General features: G+C 37.1%; 3 protein-coding genes across 7 annotated transcripts in view; 1 reads left to right on the top strand and 2 right to left on the bottom strand.

Annotated features, from left to right (window-relative positions):
- Positions 1-7,418, bottom strand: part of LOC137238237 (mitochondrial protein C2orf69 homolog) — a 28,008-nt gene extending 20,590 nt beyond the window's left edge. Inside the window, exons 1-2 of one of the 5 annotated variants that reach the window (XM_067763023.1) lie at positions 7,135-7,418; positions 6,361-6,676 (exon numbers count right to left, since the gene is read on the bottom strand). In XM_067763023.1, the coding sequence (XP_067619124.1) occupies positions 6,361-6,363 (3 nt within the window). In that variant the 5' untranslated portion in view covers positions 6,364-6,676; positions 7,135-7,418. Of the gene's footprint in view, positions 1-1,397; positions 1,658-6,360; positions 6,677-6,756; positions 6,869-7,134 lie in introns of those variants that run through there. The other 4 variants (XM_067763022.1, XM_067763024.1, XM_067763025.1 and 1 more) reach the window with 4 other exon arrangements.
- The window catches only part of Wdr37 (WD repeat domain 37), a 199,162-nt gene that overhangs the window by 77,412 nt on the left and 99,805 nt on the right, over positions 1-21,945 (top strand). The window lies entirely within an intron of this gene.
- Positions 1,681-3,340, bottom strand: LOC137238240 (potassium channel subfamily K member 1). Its single transcript, XM_067763028.1, has one exon. It carries the CDS (start codon positions 2,870-2,872, stop codon positions 1,694-1,696), a length of 1,179 nt encoding a protein of 392 aa, XP_067619129.1. The 5' UTR covers positions 2,873-3,340; the 3' UTR covers positions 1,681-1,693.

The raw sequence follows: 21,945 nt of genomic DNA, 5'->3' as shown, positions 1-21,945 counted from the left end.
CAGTGCGATCGAGGGTGGTTTGGGAGCGCCTGACCTCGCTTGCTTTGCATCGAATTATTTTACAATTAAGATTATCTGGGTCCCGGGCCATAGTGATATCCCGGGTAACTGTCAAGCGGATCTCTTAGCCCGCATCGGTACAACTGAACCGGACGAAGATGGCTTTAGGGATTTCGGGATCCTGCTGGTCACCTGTGGATTGATCCTCCATAGCTGGGCCTCGAGTCAGCTTAGCAAACGTTGGGGGGACACCACGTCTTGCAGGGTAGCAAGATCTTTCTGGCCGAAAGTGGATGGCAGGAGGTCTGCTGAAATAATTGGATTCACTAAGGCTCACCTATCAATGGTCATTCACGATTCTCTAAGTAGCTAGATCTAAGTCACCGTTATTTTTGGTGCATGTGGTATCACAACGGACCTTCGTGTTGTCCAAGTGAACTGTCCTTATCAGGGCAGCTACCACCTAACATAACCTAAGCTATTTTTTGCAAAGATATAGCTTATTTTATTCGTCCACGACCCTTTTAAAAATCTCTTATATAAAAGGGGGCGTGGTCCTTAACCGATTTCGTTAATTTTTCTTCAAAGTATTCCTTATAGTAAAGGCAACCTCGCTGCCGAATTTTGTTACGATAGGTTTAACGATTTTTGATTTATGATTAATAATATTTGTAAAATTGATTTTATCACAAGTGGGCGGTGCCACGCCCATTTTAAACAATTTTTCAAAATTTTTATCAAGAGTCTCAATATCAGTCCACATGTCAAATTTCAACATTCTAGGTATATTATTTACTAAATAATCAGGTTTTTTGTGTTTCCAAAATGTTATACATATATATAAAAGCGGGCGTGGTTATCATCCGGTTTCGCTCATTTTCAATACCAATCTATTCTGGGCCCAGATAAGCTCGTGTACCAAATTTGGTGAAGATATCTCAATATTTACTCAAGTTATCGTGTTAACGGACAGGCGGACGGACGGACGGACATGGCTCAATCACATTTTTTTTCAATACTGATGATTTTTATATATGGAAGTCTATATCTATCTCGATTCCTTTATACCTGTACAACCAACCGTTATTCAATCAAAGTTATAATACCCTGTGTACAAGTACAGCGGGTATAAAAAATAGAAGAAACAGAATAACAAACAAACCATTTTGGATAAAGTAGCATACAGGAAAATGAACGAATGCACCGCTTTTTCACCTCCTCCGCATGCTAATTTTCCCATCCACCGGTTTTATTTACATAAAAATTATAATGCTTCAATCACTTACATATGAAGAAAATAAATTATACATAAATTGCTGCCACTCAATTGGGGAATTTGTTATGTCCATTTGTATAAAAAAAATTCCATAAAAAATTCTAAATAAATCATTCCTCACCTTTCGATTATTTGAACTTGCAACGCTAATTTATACATTTTTTTTTTTACAAAACACTTAAGAGAGAGCAACAAATTGCTTCAGTGCAGTAATTGCAAAAGATCAATTGTAAATACTTATATTTATATACACATTTCATTTTGGAAATTCAGTGAGCGCCAGTGGCTTTGAAGACCAAAGCAACGTAGTTGTTGTTGATAAAAAAAGTTTTAACAATAACCAAACATAATAATGTTCAATAATATACGCACGGCGTTTGCACTTTCCACACGCTAAACGTTTCCTCTTTTCTCATTTTAATAATAATCATCATCGTAATAATCACGCGTGCCACCACAACAACCCATAAAACGTGCGCGCGTATCCTCCAAGCACAACTTTGTATCTTCTCGAATTTCTTTAATTTTCATACGCACAGCTTCACGCATCAAATTATAGCACATGGAAACTAAGCCCATACCAATTAACATATAAAAGAAATTAATTGCTAATTTGGAATTTTGATCAGTAATTAATTGCATATTAAATATTTCATCAGGATCTGCAGTTGAATCTTCTCTAATTTTCAATGATGCTGCATCAATATCAGCGGCTGTAATCAACGAAGCACCCGGCACAAAATCACCAAAACCAATTTTACATAAAGATGTCATACAAAAGTAGAATGAATTCAAGAATGACCATTTCTCCCAATTAGCAAACATAATTGTGCCAGTGAGTATATAGAATATGATAACCCAAAGGCAGGCGGTTGATGGTACAATAATTTTCTTACGTTGATAGACAGCACCTAAGCCGCTACCATTTTCAAGCGCATCCAAACGCGACTCATATACCGTTGACTCCTGCGCACAATCATGCATACTGCGATACAAAAACTTAAATGAACGCGCCAATACTTTACCCATATTAAGGAAATACAATATATAGAGCGGTATACCAAACGTAGCATAGATGACAGTGAAACCTTTTCCCCATGGTGTACGCGGCACCATATTACCATAACCAATCATTGTAATAACTGAGAGGCAAAACATTAATGCTGCTGGAAAGGACCATATTTGTTCTGGTGTACGTCCAACATAGCCATTTTTGATTAGTGTTGCAATTTCATTTTGATACTCGCGCAATATATTATCTGTAACATTTTGCCATTCATTACGATCGAATGTATTAAATTTTTCTGTGATATTCCACATTTTCTCAGCACAATTGTGTCTTATTTGGCTAACATATTCTGTTGTCTCATCAACATATTCCCGTTCTATATGCATAAACGAAAGTGCACCAAAAATGGCATACAGAACGATTAATGCACCCACGCCCACTTGCGTGCACATAAATGTGACGAAATTGCGGCAGCAACGTTTTACTTGCTTGCGTGGTTTATTATTGCTGGGTGAGGAGGAAGAATTTGTCGAAGAACCACCGGCACCACGGCTGTTGCGCCGTGAACTTCGTAATGATTTTGACATCTTTTTGGGTTCACCACAAGTAATCTCATTAATATCCGTTAATTCCGTTTGATGGAACACAATGTGTATTTTTGAATTTTATGAAATTTATTCCATTTTTTCATTATGTAATTTGTCTTCCAACGCGTGATAAAAACACCTATGTACATCGGAGAGGAGCACAACTTATTTATAAATTCCTTCAAATACATCAAAACGTTAAACGGCAAATATGAATTTTGTTATTGTTGTTTTTCTTTTTAATCATAAATTTCGACATATTTTCCATTAATCAAAGGGGAAATCCCAAAAATAGACTATAGCGCCCGTCGCATTGTACAAACATCAATGTATACGATAACTCCTACAAATACTTTCATGTCCGTTTAACGTATTTAGTGCTGATCAGCTCGCTCTCATATACCGACGGCAACTAAAAAGCAAATTGTATTTTAAATAGATATTCCGATATTCCTGTCCAGCTGTGCTTAGTAGTCGAAACTTTCACCCACTCTCTCTCTCTCTGTTATATCTCTCGTTGCACATTATGTACTTTAAAGATTTGTTTAAGTATTCTGAACCCTATATATATGTATGTAGGTTCATAGGAATATGTACATACATATATTGCGTTTACATATTGTTTCGACCGTGTAAAGACTAAATAAATAAATAAATAAGAGCATATTGCAAAAATACCAATATTTCATGGTGGGGAGGGCGGTCAATCGTTCATTCTTCGTGATAAGTATGTGCTGCACGGTTTAGGTAATAATAACATTTACAAGGGATATGACCAATTTTATACTCTCTTTATCTTTTGATACACATTGTGGATATTATGGTATGTATTTGATTTTGATTCCGACATGTCGGAACTTCCGTTTGATTCCGATCCGGTTTTGGTTAATCGAGACACCTTTTCTCCTCTATCTTTCCAATGATATTTTAAAATAAGAGGTCTAATATTCAAGTTACTCAGGTTGAACACAGACAGGTTCGACGGAAGTGGTTCTGCAAGACAAAGAGCGATCGGGTCATTTTTCCACCAGTCTAATAAAGTAGAGCTCAAACTGAGCTAGGTTGGAACGATTCCGTCATTGCATGTCAAAATTGAAGTAAAACAAATTTCGCTGTGTTTTCTGCAGGGCGCTTTTTCGCTCTGTCCCTTTTTGATTTTGAATATCTTTAAAGTTCATAGTTATTGACCGGCCAGTTCAACCAAATCTTAACGTGTACGGTTACGACTTCATTCTTTGAAAATAAGTTTACTTTCTCGTTTTTTTTTTTAAAATAAATTTGATAGTAATTCCAGACTCCTCATGGAGCTAGGGGGTAGGGGCGGGATGGCCTAGGTTTAATGTGGTCATTAAATCGTTCCAGAGAATGTCGGCCTAGTACCTCAATGTTGCTTTGTTACCGGAACGTACCGAATCTGTATCCGGCTAAGAATCATCAACATCGATATCACTCCCCAAAACCGTCGGGGAGTGTCTTTATCGTACATACATATACAACAACAACAACCAAAGTAGCATAAAGTGGAAATCTCGCCAAAATTCTTTTATTATTACAAATAAATAAATAAATTATGGATGTCGTTGAGAACCTACTGGTACGTCAACGGGTCAATCGTTGGGGTACTTACAAATGAGTGCGACCACTCACAAATTGTTATCAAAGTCCTCTAACGGGAGTCCAAGAAAGTAGCAGTTTCAATAAGGGAAGTTTGTGTTAGAACCGTAGGTTCGGCATTATAAAACATGGCTGGCGTCATGTGGGACAGATCGCATGCAGGACATATTTTACGTGCGTCGGGGTTGATTCTGGACAGGTAAGAGTTTAAACTGTTACAGTAACCAGAACAATGTCGGGGCCGGGTGTCTCGTGTCTCCCGTTGTTGTTGTTGTTGTTGTGGCGATAAGGTTGCTCCCCGAAGGCTTTGGGGAGTGTTATCGATGTGATGGTCCTTTGCCGGATACAAATCCGGTACCATAGCACCATTAAGGTGCTAGCCCGACCATCTCGGGAACGATTTATGTGGCCACATTAAACCTTCAGACCATTCCCTCTCTCCCTACCCCCAAGTTCCATGAGGAGCTTGGGGTCGCCAGAGCCTCGTCTGTTAGTGAAACAGGATTCGCCGCGGATAGGTGAGGTTGACAATCGGGTTTGGAGAAGCTATATATTGCGCTGGCAAAGTGAAAGGTTGCGCTACACAGCCCCTTTGAATCTGGTATTTGAGTCGCCTCTTACGACAGGCATACCTACCGCGGGTATATTCTGATCCCCTAACCCGCTGGGCTCGTATCTCCCGTGATTGTGTGCTTTTTTCTTCTGCAAGAGTAGCATAGAGTATATTGATGACTGCCTTCGTTGTTTCTGGCAAAAGCGTTTACATATTCTATGTGGATTTTGCATAAGGCCTTATAATGCTCGTCGAAATCAAACGGCTGTGTTTTCAGGTGCTAGATCTTATCATAGTGCTAATGGATATGTTCCCTCAACCCTCTTGAAGCGGGGCTAGATCAAGCTGTTGTTTGCGAGGGTGTATTAGTTTATGACAATTAATCAAAAACTGACTGTTCATCATTTCGTTGTGATTTTTAATGTTGTGCACTTTGGCTTCGCCATTTCCAGTATGTGTTTTTAAGACCAGACCAATTGCTTTGTACGTGGTTAGCAACGTTTCTTTATCTTTTCCCCCAAGAGCTGCCGACAAACGTCTTGAGGATTTTGTTGCGACTTTGTACTTTAGATACAATTTCGGAGGCACGCGCTTTAAAGGTGAGAGTATTATCTAACGTTACCCCTGTGCTTCGTGGTCTCTTCCGTACAACAATAGCGTCACAGACGGCCGCACCAAGTGGGAAGTTCTATTATTAAACTTGGTTAGGCTTGGATAGTATATTTCTTAGCATATTTTAGTCCTGTAACCTCTTATCGTAGGTTTGGCAAGCTCTGCCCGATCTTCTGACGATGGTGCTTCCCTTTCCTTTATTTCTACTTTTAGGAAAGTCTAGTCGAAATTTGTTTTGAGGAAATGTTATGACAAATGGCCCTCAGCGCGGCTCGACTATTATGAAGCATTTTATGCTGTAATTGAAATGTACTCGTTGAAGATTTAAATCTGCACGCATACCCTACCTCCACCTGAAAAATATTAAGAATTCCAATTCCACCTGGGGTTTACGGGTCGCAACTCTTATGCGTAATCCTGATGGAAGCCTTCAGCAATGATTTATTTTAAATCCAAAATTTACCAGCGATTCGTTTACACATTCCATTCAAAATATGATTGTAGCTATCCCTACAAAAGGCAAAATTGTAAGATGCATTTTTATCTGTTCTACCTTATGTTAATAGATTTATTGTTTTGAATTACGTTCGTAGCAAGACCTTCCACCCAATCGGTCGTTTAGTTTACAATATAATAATGATTAAGATATATCCATGATAAAAGCTATAGTATTTATATCACGGATATTATTTATAGCATACATATTTACCATTTCGAGTAATTTTAATAAAACTTTGCAGATGTAAACAAAGCCAGGTGTTGAGCATGCAATCGTCAGAATATTTTATAGGTATAAGTATATAACTTTTTCACAAAATTTGGATGGACATCCCCACAGTAATAATGTATGTTTGTTAAGGTTTTTCACACATCGATTAAGCTATTTTATTAAATTGCTCCACTTTCAGTCCAAACAGAAGTCAATGATCAATGAAATTCTATACATTAGTTCCTTCCAAATAACCATAATACGTAATTCTTCCAACTGCAATTCCAGCCCGGTTATCTGTACAAAAGAAATCAACCTGTAAGTCACTTATTAGAAAATTCGTAGATTACACGTTAGCATTAGCTCGACAAAAAGTTTGCAGTCCAACTTCGTTACTTGTTAGCTACAGGATTATTGTTTAAGTACACCACAAGTACAAGAAGTTCATTTAATCTACGTGTAAGTAAACACAAAAATACTGGCGCGCTGTACTTTTCTCAATCCACCAAAAATTGATGAAGTGCGCATTGACAGCCAGCCACACTGAGGAACGAAATAAAAACGAAGCATAGCAAACAATCTTTTTCACACCATCCCATCTATGACCAATTCACACAAACTATTGACGGGGAGCATGGTGGGGGAGTGAATGCAGGTTAAGGACACAAACGTTTTTTTATATATATAATTTTAGTCACAAATTATTTATTGATGAGCTCAGCGACCGACAATTGCAATTATTTGCAACGCATTCGTAAAATGTAAATAACTTACAGCGTTTATTGTACACCGATGAGAATAAACTGTCTGTATGCGCTTCGCGTTCAACCGTCCTTTTGTTGCTGTAATTGCAGCAGCAAAAGAAAATTTTCAGTGCTTTAGCACTAATTTCACAATTAACACCCGAAATTCACTTTTTTCTTCAAATACATTTCAAGGAATTTATCGAAATTGTAGTAATGGTATTTTTAAAATAATACTTCCATTTTTTTTTATAATTTTGCGCCCGAATTTTAATAAAATCTGTAATTTTCTTTTTATGAGTTTTTCTCGTTTCCCTTTTGTGCTGGAAATACGCATATTCCAAAATGCCGAAATTCGCTTTTGCGCTGTCAGCGGTGGTGACATTGCCAGCTCAGACATTTTGAATTGAACAGCCTAAAGGACCCATTACTGATACTAAGCATAGATTTGACTTGGCTTGAGAACTGTCACTTACACCATTGTGAATGATAACTAAGTGTGATATATTCAGCATAGACGTCAAAACTCCAAAGTGATTGGATCACCTGATTTGTATTTGACTATCGCTGTCTCATTCTGTATCTCTTTCTATCACCCGCTGAAGATAGGGGCCGCCATATTGAACACGATGTCAAAACGCTAAAAAGTAGCCATATTGAACATCCTGTCCGGCATTTGACAGATAAGATATCACACTTATTTATCATTCACAATGACTTACAGTTCTGTTAAATGAACATTGCATGTTACTGATTACACAAAACTTAGCAACACCTAACTTGACTAAAAGTCTGTTGAATTTTGATTTTCTATGTAAGTTCTAAATTAAGTTTACATTTTGCGATCCTATTTGTATGTTTCTATTTCATTTTGTCATTTTGTCATACAAATTGACATTTATTTAAAAATAAATTTCACCGCTGATTATGATGCCATATTGTATGCGCCAAGTGGAGTATAATCGTGGCTAAGTTGCCAAGTTCACGCCAAGTCAAGGCAAGTCAATTCTAAGTATCAGTAATGGGGCCTTAACGCGGTTGCAGTCAAAGTGTATTCAACAAAGTGTGAAAGTCCCATCAAATAAGCAGTTTTTCATGCAGATGCTTTTAACGCAATCTTATGTACGGTTAGTAGATTACACGTATTTTAATGGAGAACTGCAGATAGAACGACACTGGCCCCTTCTGACACGAAAAAGTAGCCAACTGCACACTTTTGTTGCAAGCAAAGCAACATTTGCCGTCTTTCAGTGAGTTTTACAGCTCCGGCTCACGCTCAATTCTCACGGGAATGCTCTGGATCATGTAGAGACTTGAGAAGCAGATGTCGTGAAATTTTCGCTCACCTGAAATGTTATAGGCAGATGTCGCCGCTGTTTTTCATTTAACTCATACGGCGAAGGGCTAAGCAGCGACACCTATTTTTGAAAAAGTAGGTATATTAAAGGCCGCCTTGCCAGCCTAAAAAGAAGTAATTAACAAATTATCTGGCTCACAAAATGAACCACCCTTCTATCTGGATCAAATCGTTGTTGTTGCATTTACATGAAAAATTATTTATCTGGCTCAGGATTTTGCCACCGGATGATAGCTATTGTGTCAAAATTTGTAAGGCCCGGTTTATCAGTGGGTGGTTAAACTAAGCTTAAATTAAGCTTGCTTAGTCAAATTTAAACTTCAGTTAAACTACTGAGCAGTTTTTCAGTCACAATTTAAGGCCGCCTTTGGGGTATGCTGTTTTGTGCGGCAACATTGGCTTTTTTATTATCTAGATAATTTCTAGATACGGCAACTGGATTTTGTTTACCCAAAAAACATCGAAAAAAATTCTGCGGCGAAATATATATCTAGTTCCGGAAGTAATATCCAACATCATTATTTAATTATTCTTAAACCAGATAGTTCTCGAGTTGATATCCAACTTCATTCTCCAGTATCTATCCAACCTTTGAGAAATTTTGTTAAATTAAAAGTGTCCCAGTTGATCTCCAACGTCATTAATATTTTCCAATTATCCTAATTTCGAGAGATTTTGAAAAATTTACAGTTCTCAAATGAATATTCAACCCATTTCTCCAGTTGATATCTTACATTATATATCGAGTTGAGGGGGAGTTGAAACAAGTAAGGAAGGCTAAGTTCGGGTGTAACCGAACATTACATACTCAGTTGAGAGCTGTGGAGACAAAATAAGGGAAAATCACCATGTAGTAAAAAGAACCTAGGGTAACCCTGGAATGTGTTTGTATGACATGTGTATCAAATGGAAGGTATTAAAGAGTATTTTAAGAGGGAGTGGGCCATAGTTCTATAGATGGACGCCATTTAGGGATATCGCCATAAAGGTGGACCAGGCCTGACTCTGGAATTTGTTTGTACGATATGGGTATCAAATGAAATGTATTAATGATAATTTTAAAAGGGAGTGGGCCTAAGTTCTATAGGTGAACGCCTTTTCGAGATATCGCCATAAAGGTGGACCAGGGGTGACTCTAGAATTTGTTTGTACGATATGGGTATCAAATGAAAGGCATTAATGAGTATTTTAAAAGGGCGTGGGCCTAAGTTCTATAGGTGGACGCCTTTTCGAGATATCGCCATAAAGATGGACCAGGGGTGACTATAGAATTTGTTTGTACGATATGGGTATCAAATGAAAGGTGTTAATGAGTATTTTAAAAGGGCGTGGGCCTTAGTTCTATAGGTGGACGCCTTTTTGAGATATCGCCATAAAGGTGAACCAGGGGTGACTCTAGAATTTGTTTCTACTATATGGGTATCAAATGAAAGGTGTTAATGAGTATTTTAAAAGGGAGTGGGCCTTCGTTCTATAGGTGGACGCCTTTTCGGAATATCGTTATAAAGGTGGACCAGGGTGGACTCTAGAATGCGTTTGTACGATATGGGTATCAAATTAAAGGTATTAATGAGGGTTTTAAAAGGGAGTGGCCCTTAGTTGTATATGTGAAGGCGTTTTCGAGATATCGACCAAAATATGAACCAGGGTGATCCAGAACATCATCTGTCGGGTACCGCTAATTTATTTATATATGTAATACAACGAACAGTATTCCTTCCAAGATTCCAAGGGCTTTTGACTTCGCCCTGCAGAACTTTTTCATTTTCTTCTACTTAATGTGGTAGGTGTCACACCCATTTTACCAAGTTTTTTTCTAAAGTTATATTTTGCGTCAATAGACCAATACAATTACCATGTTTCATCCCTTTTTTCGTATTTAGTATATAATTATGGCATTTTTTTCATTTTTCGTAATTTTCGATATCGAAAAAGTGGGCGTGGTCATTGTCGGATTTCGGCCATTTTTTACACCAATACAAAATGAGTTCAGATAAGTACGTGAACTGAGTTTAGTAAAGATATATCGATTTTTGCTCAAGTTATCGGGTTAACGGCCGAGCGTGGCTTCAACCGATTTCGCCCTTTTTCACAGAAAACAGTTATCGTCCTAGAATCTAAGCCTCTACCAAATTTCACAAGGGTTGATAAATTTTTGTTCGACTTATGGCATTAAAAGTATCCTAGACAAATTAAATGAAAAAGGGCGGAGCCACGCCCATTTTGAAATTTTCTTTTATTTTTGTATTTTGTTGCACCATATCATTACTGGAGTTGAATGTTGACATAATTTACTTATATACTGTAAAGATATTAACTTTTCTTTTAAAATTTGACTTAAAAAAATTTTTTTTTAAAAAGTGGGCGTGGTCGTTCTCCGATTTTGCTGATTTTTATTATGCGTACATATAGCAATAAGAGTAACGTTCCTGCCAAATTTCATCATGATATCTGCAACGACAGCCAAATTACAGCTTGCAAAACTTCTAAATTACCTTCTTTTAAAAGTGGGCGCTGCCACGCCCATTGTTCCAAATTTTACAAGTTTTCTATTCTGCGTCATAAGTTCAACTCACCTACCAAGCTTCATCGCTTAATCCGTATTTGGTAATGAGTTATCGCACTTTTTCGATTTGTCGAAATTTTCGATATCGAAAAAGTGGTCGTGGTTATAGTCCGATATCGTTCATTTAAAACAGCGATCTGAGATGAGTGCCAAGGAACCTACATACCAAATTTCATCAAGATACCTCAAAATTTACTCAAGTTATTGTGTTAACAGACAGACGGACGGACGGACGGACATGGCTCAATCGAATTTTTTTTCGATACTGATGATTTTGATATATGGAAGTCTATATCTATCTCGATTCCTTTATACCTGTACAACCAACCGTTATCCAATCAAAGTTAATATACTCCGTGAGCTCTGCTCAACTGAGTATAAAAAATCTCCAAGGTGGTACCACCAAAACCAACGGCTGTTTATCGTGAGAAATAAACACTTGGTTGATAGCAGCAATGAAGCGTAATTAATCAAGAATAAATTATATAGGCGGCCGCCGTGGTGTGATGGTAGCGTGCTCCGCTTACGACACCGAAGGTCCAACATCAACATCATGGAATCTTACATTTGATTCCAGTTAGAGAACCAAGTTGTTAACTTCATTTTTTCAACTTAAGTAATAGCATATTTTGCTTTATAAAACATTCTATCTTTTGCTGAGTACGCTATGATTCTCGAGTTGAGCCATTGTTTCGAAACAACTCTTGAGATTTTAGAAGTATGCCTAGTTATCAATATGAGCCTTAATGGTACTCAAGCCAACATGCTTGTTGGGTATATTCGACGCCATTTCGTACGAACGCAAATAACTGATAGGTTAACTAGAGTTTAACCCTGGCAGATCGGCCGCTTAAGCTTAGCTTAAACTTCAGCTAAAGTAGACCGAAAAACTGCAGAATAAGTTTAAGCGTAGTTTAACTGACAAACTGAGTTGAACTTGTACTGAAAAACCGTGCCTAACTCATACTAACGTCTTACGTATTAAATATACCTTTTATTAAATTAAATGGTTAATTGAAAGGCAAACTTTGTTTAATTTTTTTAAAAGGTTTATAAAATTGAAAAATTTTGTTTTCAAATGGGCTTAAATTATTTTCAAATTGACATTATAGTACTGTCCGTAAAGAGAAATTCAAACACACTTCGGTTGCAATATATTTTTGATAAAACTATGATAAAAACATTTACGAGGTACAAGCGTTCTCTGTTCTGGTCAGCAATAATTTTTTTTGGAATTTTTGCGCAATGTAAAATCTAAAAATCGATCTCAGAGCAAAAGGAATAAAAAAAAACAAGGTTAAATATTAAATTTTTCAGAAAAATATAAATATTGCGTGCAGTTCAGAAATATGAAGGTTTTTTCACTGCGGAAAAACGTCAAACGCCAACAACGAAAAAAATTGCAAACGGTGTAGTTGTGGACTAACTAGTGGCCATAGCCGAATTTTTTTTTTAAACTATATATATGTACATATGCACTTGAACTTTATATGGACTGGCAAGTGCTTTATCTACACTTCTGAAATTGCTGCGCAGAAAATTAGTACTCATAAATTTCAATATGCATTATACTCAGATGCAACTGAAATGTGTGTCTATGTTTTACCTCTACCCTGCCTCTATGTTTTACCTCTACAAATGGTGTGTGTTTACTATTCACCGTAATCGATTCAGCTATAGGTTATACACTATGCAAAACAGAGGTGCGTGTCTCCACTATTCGGTACAACCCGTTCTGTAGCAAGTTATTTAACCACTGCCGCTAGATGGGTCTCGTAAACATTACACTTAAGTAGTGATGATAAGCGTTGTTTACCCGCAAATGTAGATGTATAAACATTTAAAAAAAAAGACACGGCTAATGAGTACGATTGATTAGCGTTTGGTCGGGGAAGTGCCCAATATACATAAGTGCCAATTATGCTTCGAAGACTTAAAAAGTGAAGAGCACTAAAATACTAATTACCAACATGTCGTCTAGTATATTTCACGTAAAAGTCTAGAACAGGGGTCAACTGTTAATACGCGTCCAAAAATTTCGCAGGAGGTATTAAAAGACAGGTATCGACCACGACAACAATTATCCGAAGGTGGAAAAAAATGTTTACCTCTGTCCGGAGATATTTGCCGTTGAAGTTTGCAATTTTCATGTAGTTGTTGTAATGTTGTTCTGCACTGAAAAAAATTTGGTGTACAAAGTGATTTCGCACGGATTTGATTGTGACCCCACCCCATTGGTGGACTGGCCAGGGTAATTTTTTACAATCGCCGCCGAAGGAGGCCAACGTAATCACGGAATCTTAAGCATGCCAGTTACATCGCCACAATTACGCAAGATGTTGCGTTTGTTAATATAAAGGATCTTCAGACCAAGCAATTGAAGTTTATTTCGCCTTGCCCATTCACATACAAAATTTCGAGAAGCACTGTTATAAATATTCTCACTTCACAAGAAAAAAACTTGTGTCCTATTCATTTGTTAAATTTCAGTTTTTAACTGTGAAAAATGTTAGAAAAATACCAACGTGGGGAAAATATATTCTCACTTGCAAGGTGTGAAGCCACCCTAAGCCAAAGCAAACGTCGCCTTCTTCTCTTTATGTTTTGCTTGCAACAAAAGTTGGATTTTTTTTCACAGACGCTTACAAAAGTACCTAAATTGGCAAGGTATAAATAAGAATACTTTTTGAAATTGCATTCCGTTATTTAAATGGGTTGCTTAGAATATTAAATGGGTAGCATCTTTTAGAGAACTTATAAGCAAGAAGACACGACCCGAAAGTTCGTAGGCTCAAACGAGAAATTTCTCACGCAGACGGGCTACTACTAAAAAATCATAGTGGTGTTGCGCACCGGATTCATAAGTCGTTATTTACATACAAATATTTTTGTTGCTTGACACCGGGCACCACCGACCTGTACGTTGTACCAACGAACTACGATTTTGCGAAGAATTGGTGAATGTATGTATCGACCTTGATGAATAAATGTTAAAAAAAAATTGCAGAAAGGGTGGCAGCATTATTGGCTGAAGCATTTCCTTTCCAACTACATTATCGACTTTGGCGGTTCAGAGCCTTGTTCCTGTTTTGAGTGTACATACATAATTACAAAGTACGGTTATCTTAAAGCTATTGGTGCGAAAAGTTAAAAAGTGCTTCGTCCGTATATTAATTAATTAATATTAAAAGTTGCTTGTCATACTTGAGTGTTATTGTATCCATTTTGTGAGTATAAGTTAAATTTCGTTGCTTATTCCGTGAAAATTAACCGCTTTTCACTTTCTTCTGATAAAAGCGGAAATTTGCAGCTGTACATACATATATTGCATATCCGCCTGTGAATAAATTTGGGCAGTGCACAAAATGTTAGAAATTAGTCTATCGGTACATATAATTAATAAGAAAGAATTACCAAAAAATTGTGGGTAATGTGAAAATTGTTATGTGGCTGTTGAAGTTAATCCATGTGTGTGAAAGGCACCGCATTTAAAAGCATACAAGTGTATGGGTTGTGCTTCTTTCAAGTGTTCTTATTGCCAAAAGTTGATATGAAATTGAAATCAATGAAAATTAAGGCTGTGAAATGCATCCGGATTTTTCAACTATCGGATATTCGAAGCAAAAAATCCGGCTATCCGGATATCCGGATTCATAAATGGGAAATCCGGATATCCGTAAGTCCACATACTGGAATATAAAAGTTGAATATCTGCATATCAGAATTGAACGAAGCAAACATCGAAATATTATTCACAAAATATGTTTGTAGAGTATTAAATTAACGTCAAAAATTAAAAACCTACAATTTTACAAGCAAGTGAAACTAAGAACAGTGCCATTTGTTTATATTGTGAAAAAACGCTGTTAATTGATATAAATGCCCCACGAATTTATTGTTAGTAATGTTAAATAAACATATGTATATGGTACATCAATTTGTTGTTTTCACTGGATATCCAAAAATACGGTTATTAACCGGATCTTCATAAATCCGGATAGTTTTACAAACGAATATTAACCGGATATCCATGCCGGCGGATTTTATCCGTGTCAACGGATATCCGTATGGATATCCGGATATTCGAATATGCGGATAGTCCCAGCCCTAGTGAAAATAGTAACAGTGCTAGGTGCCTGCCTTTGTCTCAATAGTACTCAGAGCTGAAAGTCACATAAGGGTAAGTATGAACTCATGTTCTTTTACAATACCTATGCTGTATTTTTGAATTATTTTACTAATTGATTTATTAGAAAATACGCATTTTTTGTATTTTCAGCAGGGTTGTATAGGCAAATTTAAGAAAACTGTTTACTTTGTTGTATCGCCTTCAAAATCATTCTTAAAGTTTTAACCCCAGGCTTTCTTGAGGATGATACGTTGAAAGTCAAAATGCATTTTTGTTAAACTATTTTTCGAGTAGAAATTGCCCTTTATATTTTTCCACAGCCCTTTTAATATTTTAAATGAAAGTTAGAGTGGTCCTGAACCGAATGCGTCGGCCGATGTCATGCAAATTTTTTTGAAAACTTTTTTAGGTGTCGAAAATAAAGTTGCAAGAGTTCGCCCATAAGTTTTAAGATTTCGTTGGGAGGGTCTCGAAAAAAAATTTTTTTTTTTTTTATAGCTTGGTGATTTTATATCTGATTTTTAAATACAATGTGTCATACTTTTTGTTTTGAGAATCTCTATAATTCCTTCTCATGTCCTTTTGAGCTCTGAAGTCGTTTTCTGTTTAATCAGTTGTAGCCCCATTAAGTGGGATTTTCTGTTCACCAAACTATGAAAAAACGACTACGCGAAAGATACTACAGAGCTCAAAAGGACATTAAACGGATCTATAGAGATTCTTAAAACAAAAACAAGTAAGGAAGGTTAAGTTCGGGTGTAACCGAACATTACATACTCAGTTGAGAGCTATGGTGACAACATAAGGGAAAATAACCATGTAGGAAAGTGAACCGAGGGTAATTCTGGAATGTGTTTGTATGACATGTGTATCAAATGAAAGGTATTAAAGAGTATTTTATGAGGGAGTGGGCCATAGTTCTATAGGTGGACGCCATTTAGGGATATCACCATGAAGGCCGATCAGCGTTGACTCTAGAAATTGTTTGTACGACATGGGTATCAAATGAATGGTGTTAATGAGTATTTTAAAAGAGAGTGGGCCTTAGTTCTATAGGTGGACGCCTTTTCGAGATATCGCCATAAAGGTGCACCAGGGGTGACTCTAGAATATGTTTGTACGATATGGGTATCAAGGTGAAAGGTGTTAATGAGTATTTTAAAAGGGAGTGGGCCTTAGTTCTATAGGTGGACGCCTTTTCGGTATATCGTTATAAAAGTGGACCAGGTTTGACTCTAGAATGCGTTTGTACAATATGGGTGTCAAACGAAAGGTGTTAATAAGTGTTTTAAATGGGAGTGGGCCTTAGTTCTATGGGTGGACGCCTTTTCGGGACATCGCCATAAACGTGGACCAGGGTTGACTCTAGAATGCGTTTGTACAATATGGGTATCAAATGAAAGCTGTTAATGAGTATTTTAAAAGGGCGTTGGCCTTAGTTCTATAGGTGGACGCCTTTTCGAGATATCGCCATAAAGGTGGACCAGGGGTGAATCTAGAATTTGTTTGTACAAAAAGGGTATCAAATGAAAGGTGTTAATGAGTATTTTAAAAGAGCGTGGGCCTTAGTTCTATAGGTGGACGCCTTTTCAAGATATCGCCATAAAGGTGGACCAGGGGTGACTCTAGAATTTGTTTGTACGATATGGGTATCAAATGAAAGGTGTTAATGAGTATTTTAAAAGGGAGTGGGCCTTAGTTCTATAGGTGGTCGCCTTTTCAGTATATCATTATAAATGTGGACCAGGGTTGACTCTAAAATGCTTTTGTACAATATGGGTATAAAACGAAAAGTGTTAATAAGTATTTTAAAAGGATATGGGCCTTAGTTCTGTGGGTGGACGCCTTTTCGGGATATCGCCATAAACGTTAACCAGGGGTGACTCTGGAATGCATTTGTACAATATGGGTATCAAATGAAAGGTGTTAATGAGTATTTTAAAAGGGCGTGGGCCTTAGTTCTATAGGTGGACGCCTTTTCGAGATATTGTCATAAAGGTGGACCAGAGGTGACTCTAGAATGCTTTTGTACGATATGGGTATCAAATGAAAAGTGTTAATGAGTATTTGAAAAAGAAAGTGGGCCTTAGTTCTATATGTGGACGCCTTTTCGAGATATCGCCATAAAGGTGGACCAGGGGTGACTCTAGAATGTGTTTGTACGATATGGGTATCAAATTAAAGGTATTAATGATGGTTTTAAAAGGGAGTGGCCGTTAGTTGTATATGTGAAGGCGTTTTCGAGATATCGACCAAAATGTGGACCAGGGTGATCCAGAAAATAATCTGTCGGGTACCGCTAATTTATTTATATATGTAATACCACGAACAGTATTCCTTCCAACATTCCAAGGGCTTTTGATTTCGCCCTGCAAAACTTTTTCATATTCTTCTACTTAATATGGTAAGTGTCACACCCATTTTACGAAGTTTTTTTCTAAAGTTATATTTTGCGTCAATAGACCAATACAATTACCATGTTTCATCCCTTTTTTCGTATTTGGTATATAATTATAGCATTTTTTTCATTTTCGTAATTTTCGATATCGAAAAAGTGGGCGTGGTCATAGTCGAATTTCGGCCATTTTTTACACCAATACGAAGTGAGTTCAGGTAAGTACGTGAACTGAGTTTAGTAAAGATATATAGATTTTTGCTCAAGTTATCGTGTTAACGGCCGACCGGAAGGACAGACGGTCGACTGTGTATAAAAACTGGGAGTGGCTTCAACCGATTTCGCCCTTTTTCACAGAAAACAGTTATCGTCCTAGAATCTAAGCCTCTACCAAATTTCACAGGGATTGGTAAATTTTTGTTCAACTTATGGCATTAAAAGTATCCTAGACAAATTAAATTAAAAAGGGCGGAGCCACGCCCATTTTGAAATTTTCTTTTATTTTTGTATTTTGTTGCAACATAACATTACTGGAGTTAAATTTTGACATAATTTACTTATATACTGTAAAGATATTAACTTTTCTTTTAAAATTTGAATTAAAAATTTTTTTTTTAAAAAGTGGGCGTGGTCGTTCTCCGATTTTGCTAAGGTTTATTAAGCAGACATATAGTAATAAGAGTAACGTTCCTGCCAAATTTCATCATGATATCTTCAACGACTGCCAAATTACAGCTTGCAAAACTTTTAAATTACCTTCTTTTAAAAGTGGGCGGTGCCACGCCCATTGTCCAAAATTTTGCTAGTTTTCCATTCTGCGTCATAAGTTCAACTCTCCTACCAAGTTTCATCACTTACTCCGTATTTGGTAATGAATTATCGCACTTTTTCGATTTTTCGAAATTTTCGATATCGAATAAGTGGGCGTGGTTATTGTCCGATATCATTCATTTTAAATAGCGATCTGAGACGAGTGCCCAGGAACCTATATACCAAATTTCATCAAGATAACTCAAAATTTACTCAAGTTATCGTGTTAACGGGCAGACGGACGGTCGGACGGACGGACGGACGGACATGGCTCAATCGAATTTTTTTTCGATACTGATGATTTTGATATATGGAAGTCTATATCTATCTCGATTACTTTATACCTGTACAACCAACCGTTATCCAATCAAAGTTAATACACTCTGTCAGCCCTGCTCAACTGAGTATAATAATGATATATCAATTTGTAAAACGAGATGTCAAATAACCAAAGTTCAATAAAAAACAATAACGGCTGTTTTCAAAAAGAAAACACATTTTTTTCCACATCCTCTCTACATATTGTGACGAATATTAGCATCACTAACCTAATACTAGTATCACTAAGCTGATACTAAGCAGCCACTCGTATGTACGTAAACAAATCAATAATCATTTACACACATATGTACGTACAAGGCAACGAAGAGATACGCGCTAACACATGTAACCATCAGCCGAAGTAGTACTCATGCATACATCCGCATATGGCAATAAGAAGAATATACACTACAAATAGGTATACATGTATATAGCTAATAGCCAAGCAAGCGATACAATTGTTTTGTAATACAGTTTCGCGAAATGACTAGAGCTTAGGAGAAATGGATGAACGAGAAAACTGAGAGTATAAAATCAGCGTAAGCTGAGGAATCAGTAATCAGTTTTGATTTAAGCACGCTATTGGTTGTGAAGTATAAGTGTTATTGTGAAGTACTTTCAAAGTAGTCTAATAAAGACAATTTTTCATTATTGAATATTGGAGTTATTTATTCAACAGTTTAGCGATTCGAACGTTAGCAGAAGGTTTGGAATAAGTGAAATTTCTCTATATTCGTTACAATATTTATGCTTATTTAGGGACGGACTTTTGTACCTTTTTTATTTGGCATGGGGACCAACCCATTATTTTGTTCTTCTACGATATTTTGAAAAATCTTTAATATAAAAGTAGGCGTAGACCTTATCCGACAAAATTGACAAAAGGCAATATGTTGAATTTTGTTATGAGAACTTAAACCGTTTTTGATTTATGACGGCGCACAGTGGGGACAAACTGCACATTCTCATTACTCATTACATCTTCAATACTTGCTGCAGGTCGTATTTTTTAACAGATTTTGAAATTTTTTGCTTTAATAAAAAGATTTTGAAGTTTAAAAGAGAAGAGTGTATACCAATTTTTAAATATTTGTTTGTTTATATACACTTTGTTGCAAAATTAAAAAAAAAAAGTGAAAATTTTCGGAAAATCTATTTCCTTGCTCCAATTAATAAATATTATTAACGAAAACCAGGCAAAATTCATTAGGGGGATATGCCAAAAGTAAACATTGTTGGTTATGCTCGACTTGAATCAGTTAATTATATTGTGCTATGTATGAAGGTGAATGCTTACTTTGGATTTAGTGACTCTGCGGAAAATTTAATGATGAGCTACTTGGGTGGTTAAACACAGGTAGGATCGGTATCATCTGACATTAGGCCATTGCTCGCTGGTGTAACCCAAGGTTCTATATTGGGACCACTATTATTTAGTCTATTTTTAAATGACATCTGCCATGAAAAGCTCTCAGTGAAAACTCATTTGCCTTGCAAATGCCGTTCGGAGTCGGCATAAAACAAGCACGTCCCGTGACGCCAATTTGTGGGAAAAATTAAAAAGGAGCACGACGCAAATTGGAAGCGAAGCTCGGCCTTAAATCTCTTCGGAGGTTATTGCACCTTACATTCATTTTTTGTTTTTTTATAAATTACATCTTCAACACCTGTCAGCATGCTCAGCGATGCTGGGGCAAGTTCTGAACTTTATGCCAAGTTTAACAGCGCCTTTTCATCCTTATCCCATTGGGCATCAACTAATTGTTTTGCCTTTTAAAAAATAAAATAAATGTAAAATAATGCGCGATAAACTCCGAAGAGATTTTAAGCCGGGCTTCTCTCCCAATTTGCGTTGTGCTCCTATTGATTTTTCCTACAAATTGGCCGGACGGGACCTACATGTTTTATGGCGACTCCGAACGGCATCTCCAAGGCAGATGAGTTTTCACTGAGAGCTTTTCATAGCAGAAATACACTCGGCACGCTTGCCAAACACTGCCGAGGGGCGACCCCGCTTAAAAAAATGGTCTTCTAATTAAAAAACCTTATTTCTAAAATTTTGAGGTTGCTTTGCCCGGGGTGTGAACCCAGGGCATTCGGTGTGGTAGGCGGAGCACGCTACCATCACACCACGGTTGCCTTTAAGAGTGCTAAATCGTATGTACTTCTGTTAACGTTCAGAATCTACCAAAACTTTACCTTAATGATAACTGTCTGAATTTAGGGTTCATCATTAATTCTGTCGTCAGTAAAGTTTACTACACCCTACGAAAATTAAGAGTGTCGGCGGCCTTTACGCCACTAGGAATAAGAAGAAAGCTGGCTATACAATTAATATCACCAATCATCTGTTATGTGGAATGTGTATACAGCAACCTAGATTCCAGGTCTGCACACAAAATCGATGTAGCCCTCAATCATGTAACGCGCTATGTTTTTGGCTTAGCACGATTTGAACATGTATCTGAATGGAGGACTCGTCTGTTGGGTTGTGAGGTCTCTGAATACCTTAGAGCGAGGAACTGCATTTTCCTATATCGTATCATTGCATCGAATAAGTGACATAATTTTACCAAGCTACAACTATTTTGTTATGGATTCGCATTTTCGGTGGAAGCAGTAAGGAAGGCGGTCGGCATGATGTGGTGGTGCACAGTGGCTAGTCATTGTCGGCTGGGGCGGGTCTTTGCCAACCTTACTGTTCCTGCGCCATAAACAGAAAAAAGTCATATCATGCCTTTCAAAATCAACTTTCAAAAGGCGCAGAACTCATTCAAAACGCTTAAAAATTCAAAAGAAAACAACATCCGGCCGAACCGGATGCCACGGACAGACCGTTACAACATTCAAAATTTTAAATTCAAAAAAAGAAAAAAATCTAACGCAAAAAAAAAAAAATTAACCGAAACTAACCGAACCGGAAACGACCGGTTACTAAACTCTGAAAATTAAAAGAACAGAAAAAAGCTGGAAAGGAAAAAGAAAAAAATAAACAATAGGCCGAATATATAGAGGGGCGCCGCGGGTGTTGTTGCGACGCCCGGTGCATTTGTCCCACCCTCAAAAACCATGGCCACCGACGCACCTAAATTTCGGTGGCCCCTTACCTGGAAACCCTATGTGCCTTCTAAGTAAATAAAGAAGTCAGCATTCCCTTCGAAAAGTGCAACTTATTTATTCATGATTTATTTCCTTACACGGTTGTATGCGCATATGTGTGTATCATGAAGCGAAAGTAAATAAATATTGTAGTGTAAGCGCAAG

This window comes from Eurosta solidaginis, chromosome 1, assembly GCF_040869045.1.
Source record: "Eurosta solidaginis isolate ZX-2024a chromosome 1, ASM4086904v1, whole genome shotgun sequence".
Taxonomy (NCBI): Eukaryota; Metazoa; Arthropoda; class Insecta; order Diptera; family Tephritidae; genus Eurosta; species Eurosta solidaginis.
The sequence above is the reverse complement of the archived record's forward strand: the minus strand, read 5'-3'. Positions and strand labels throughout refer to the sequence as shown.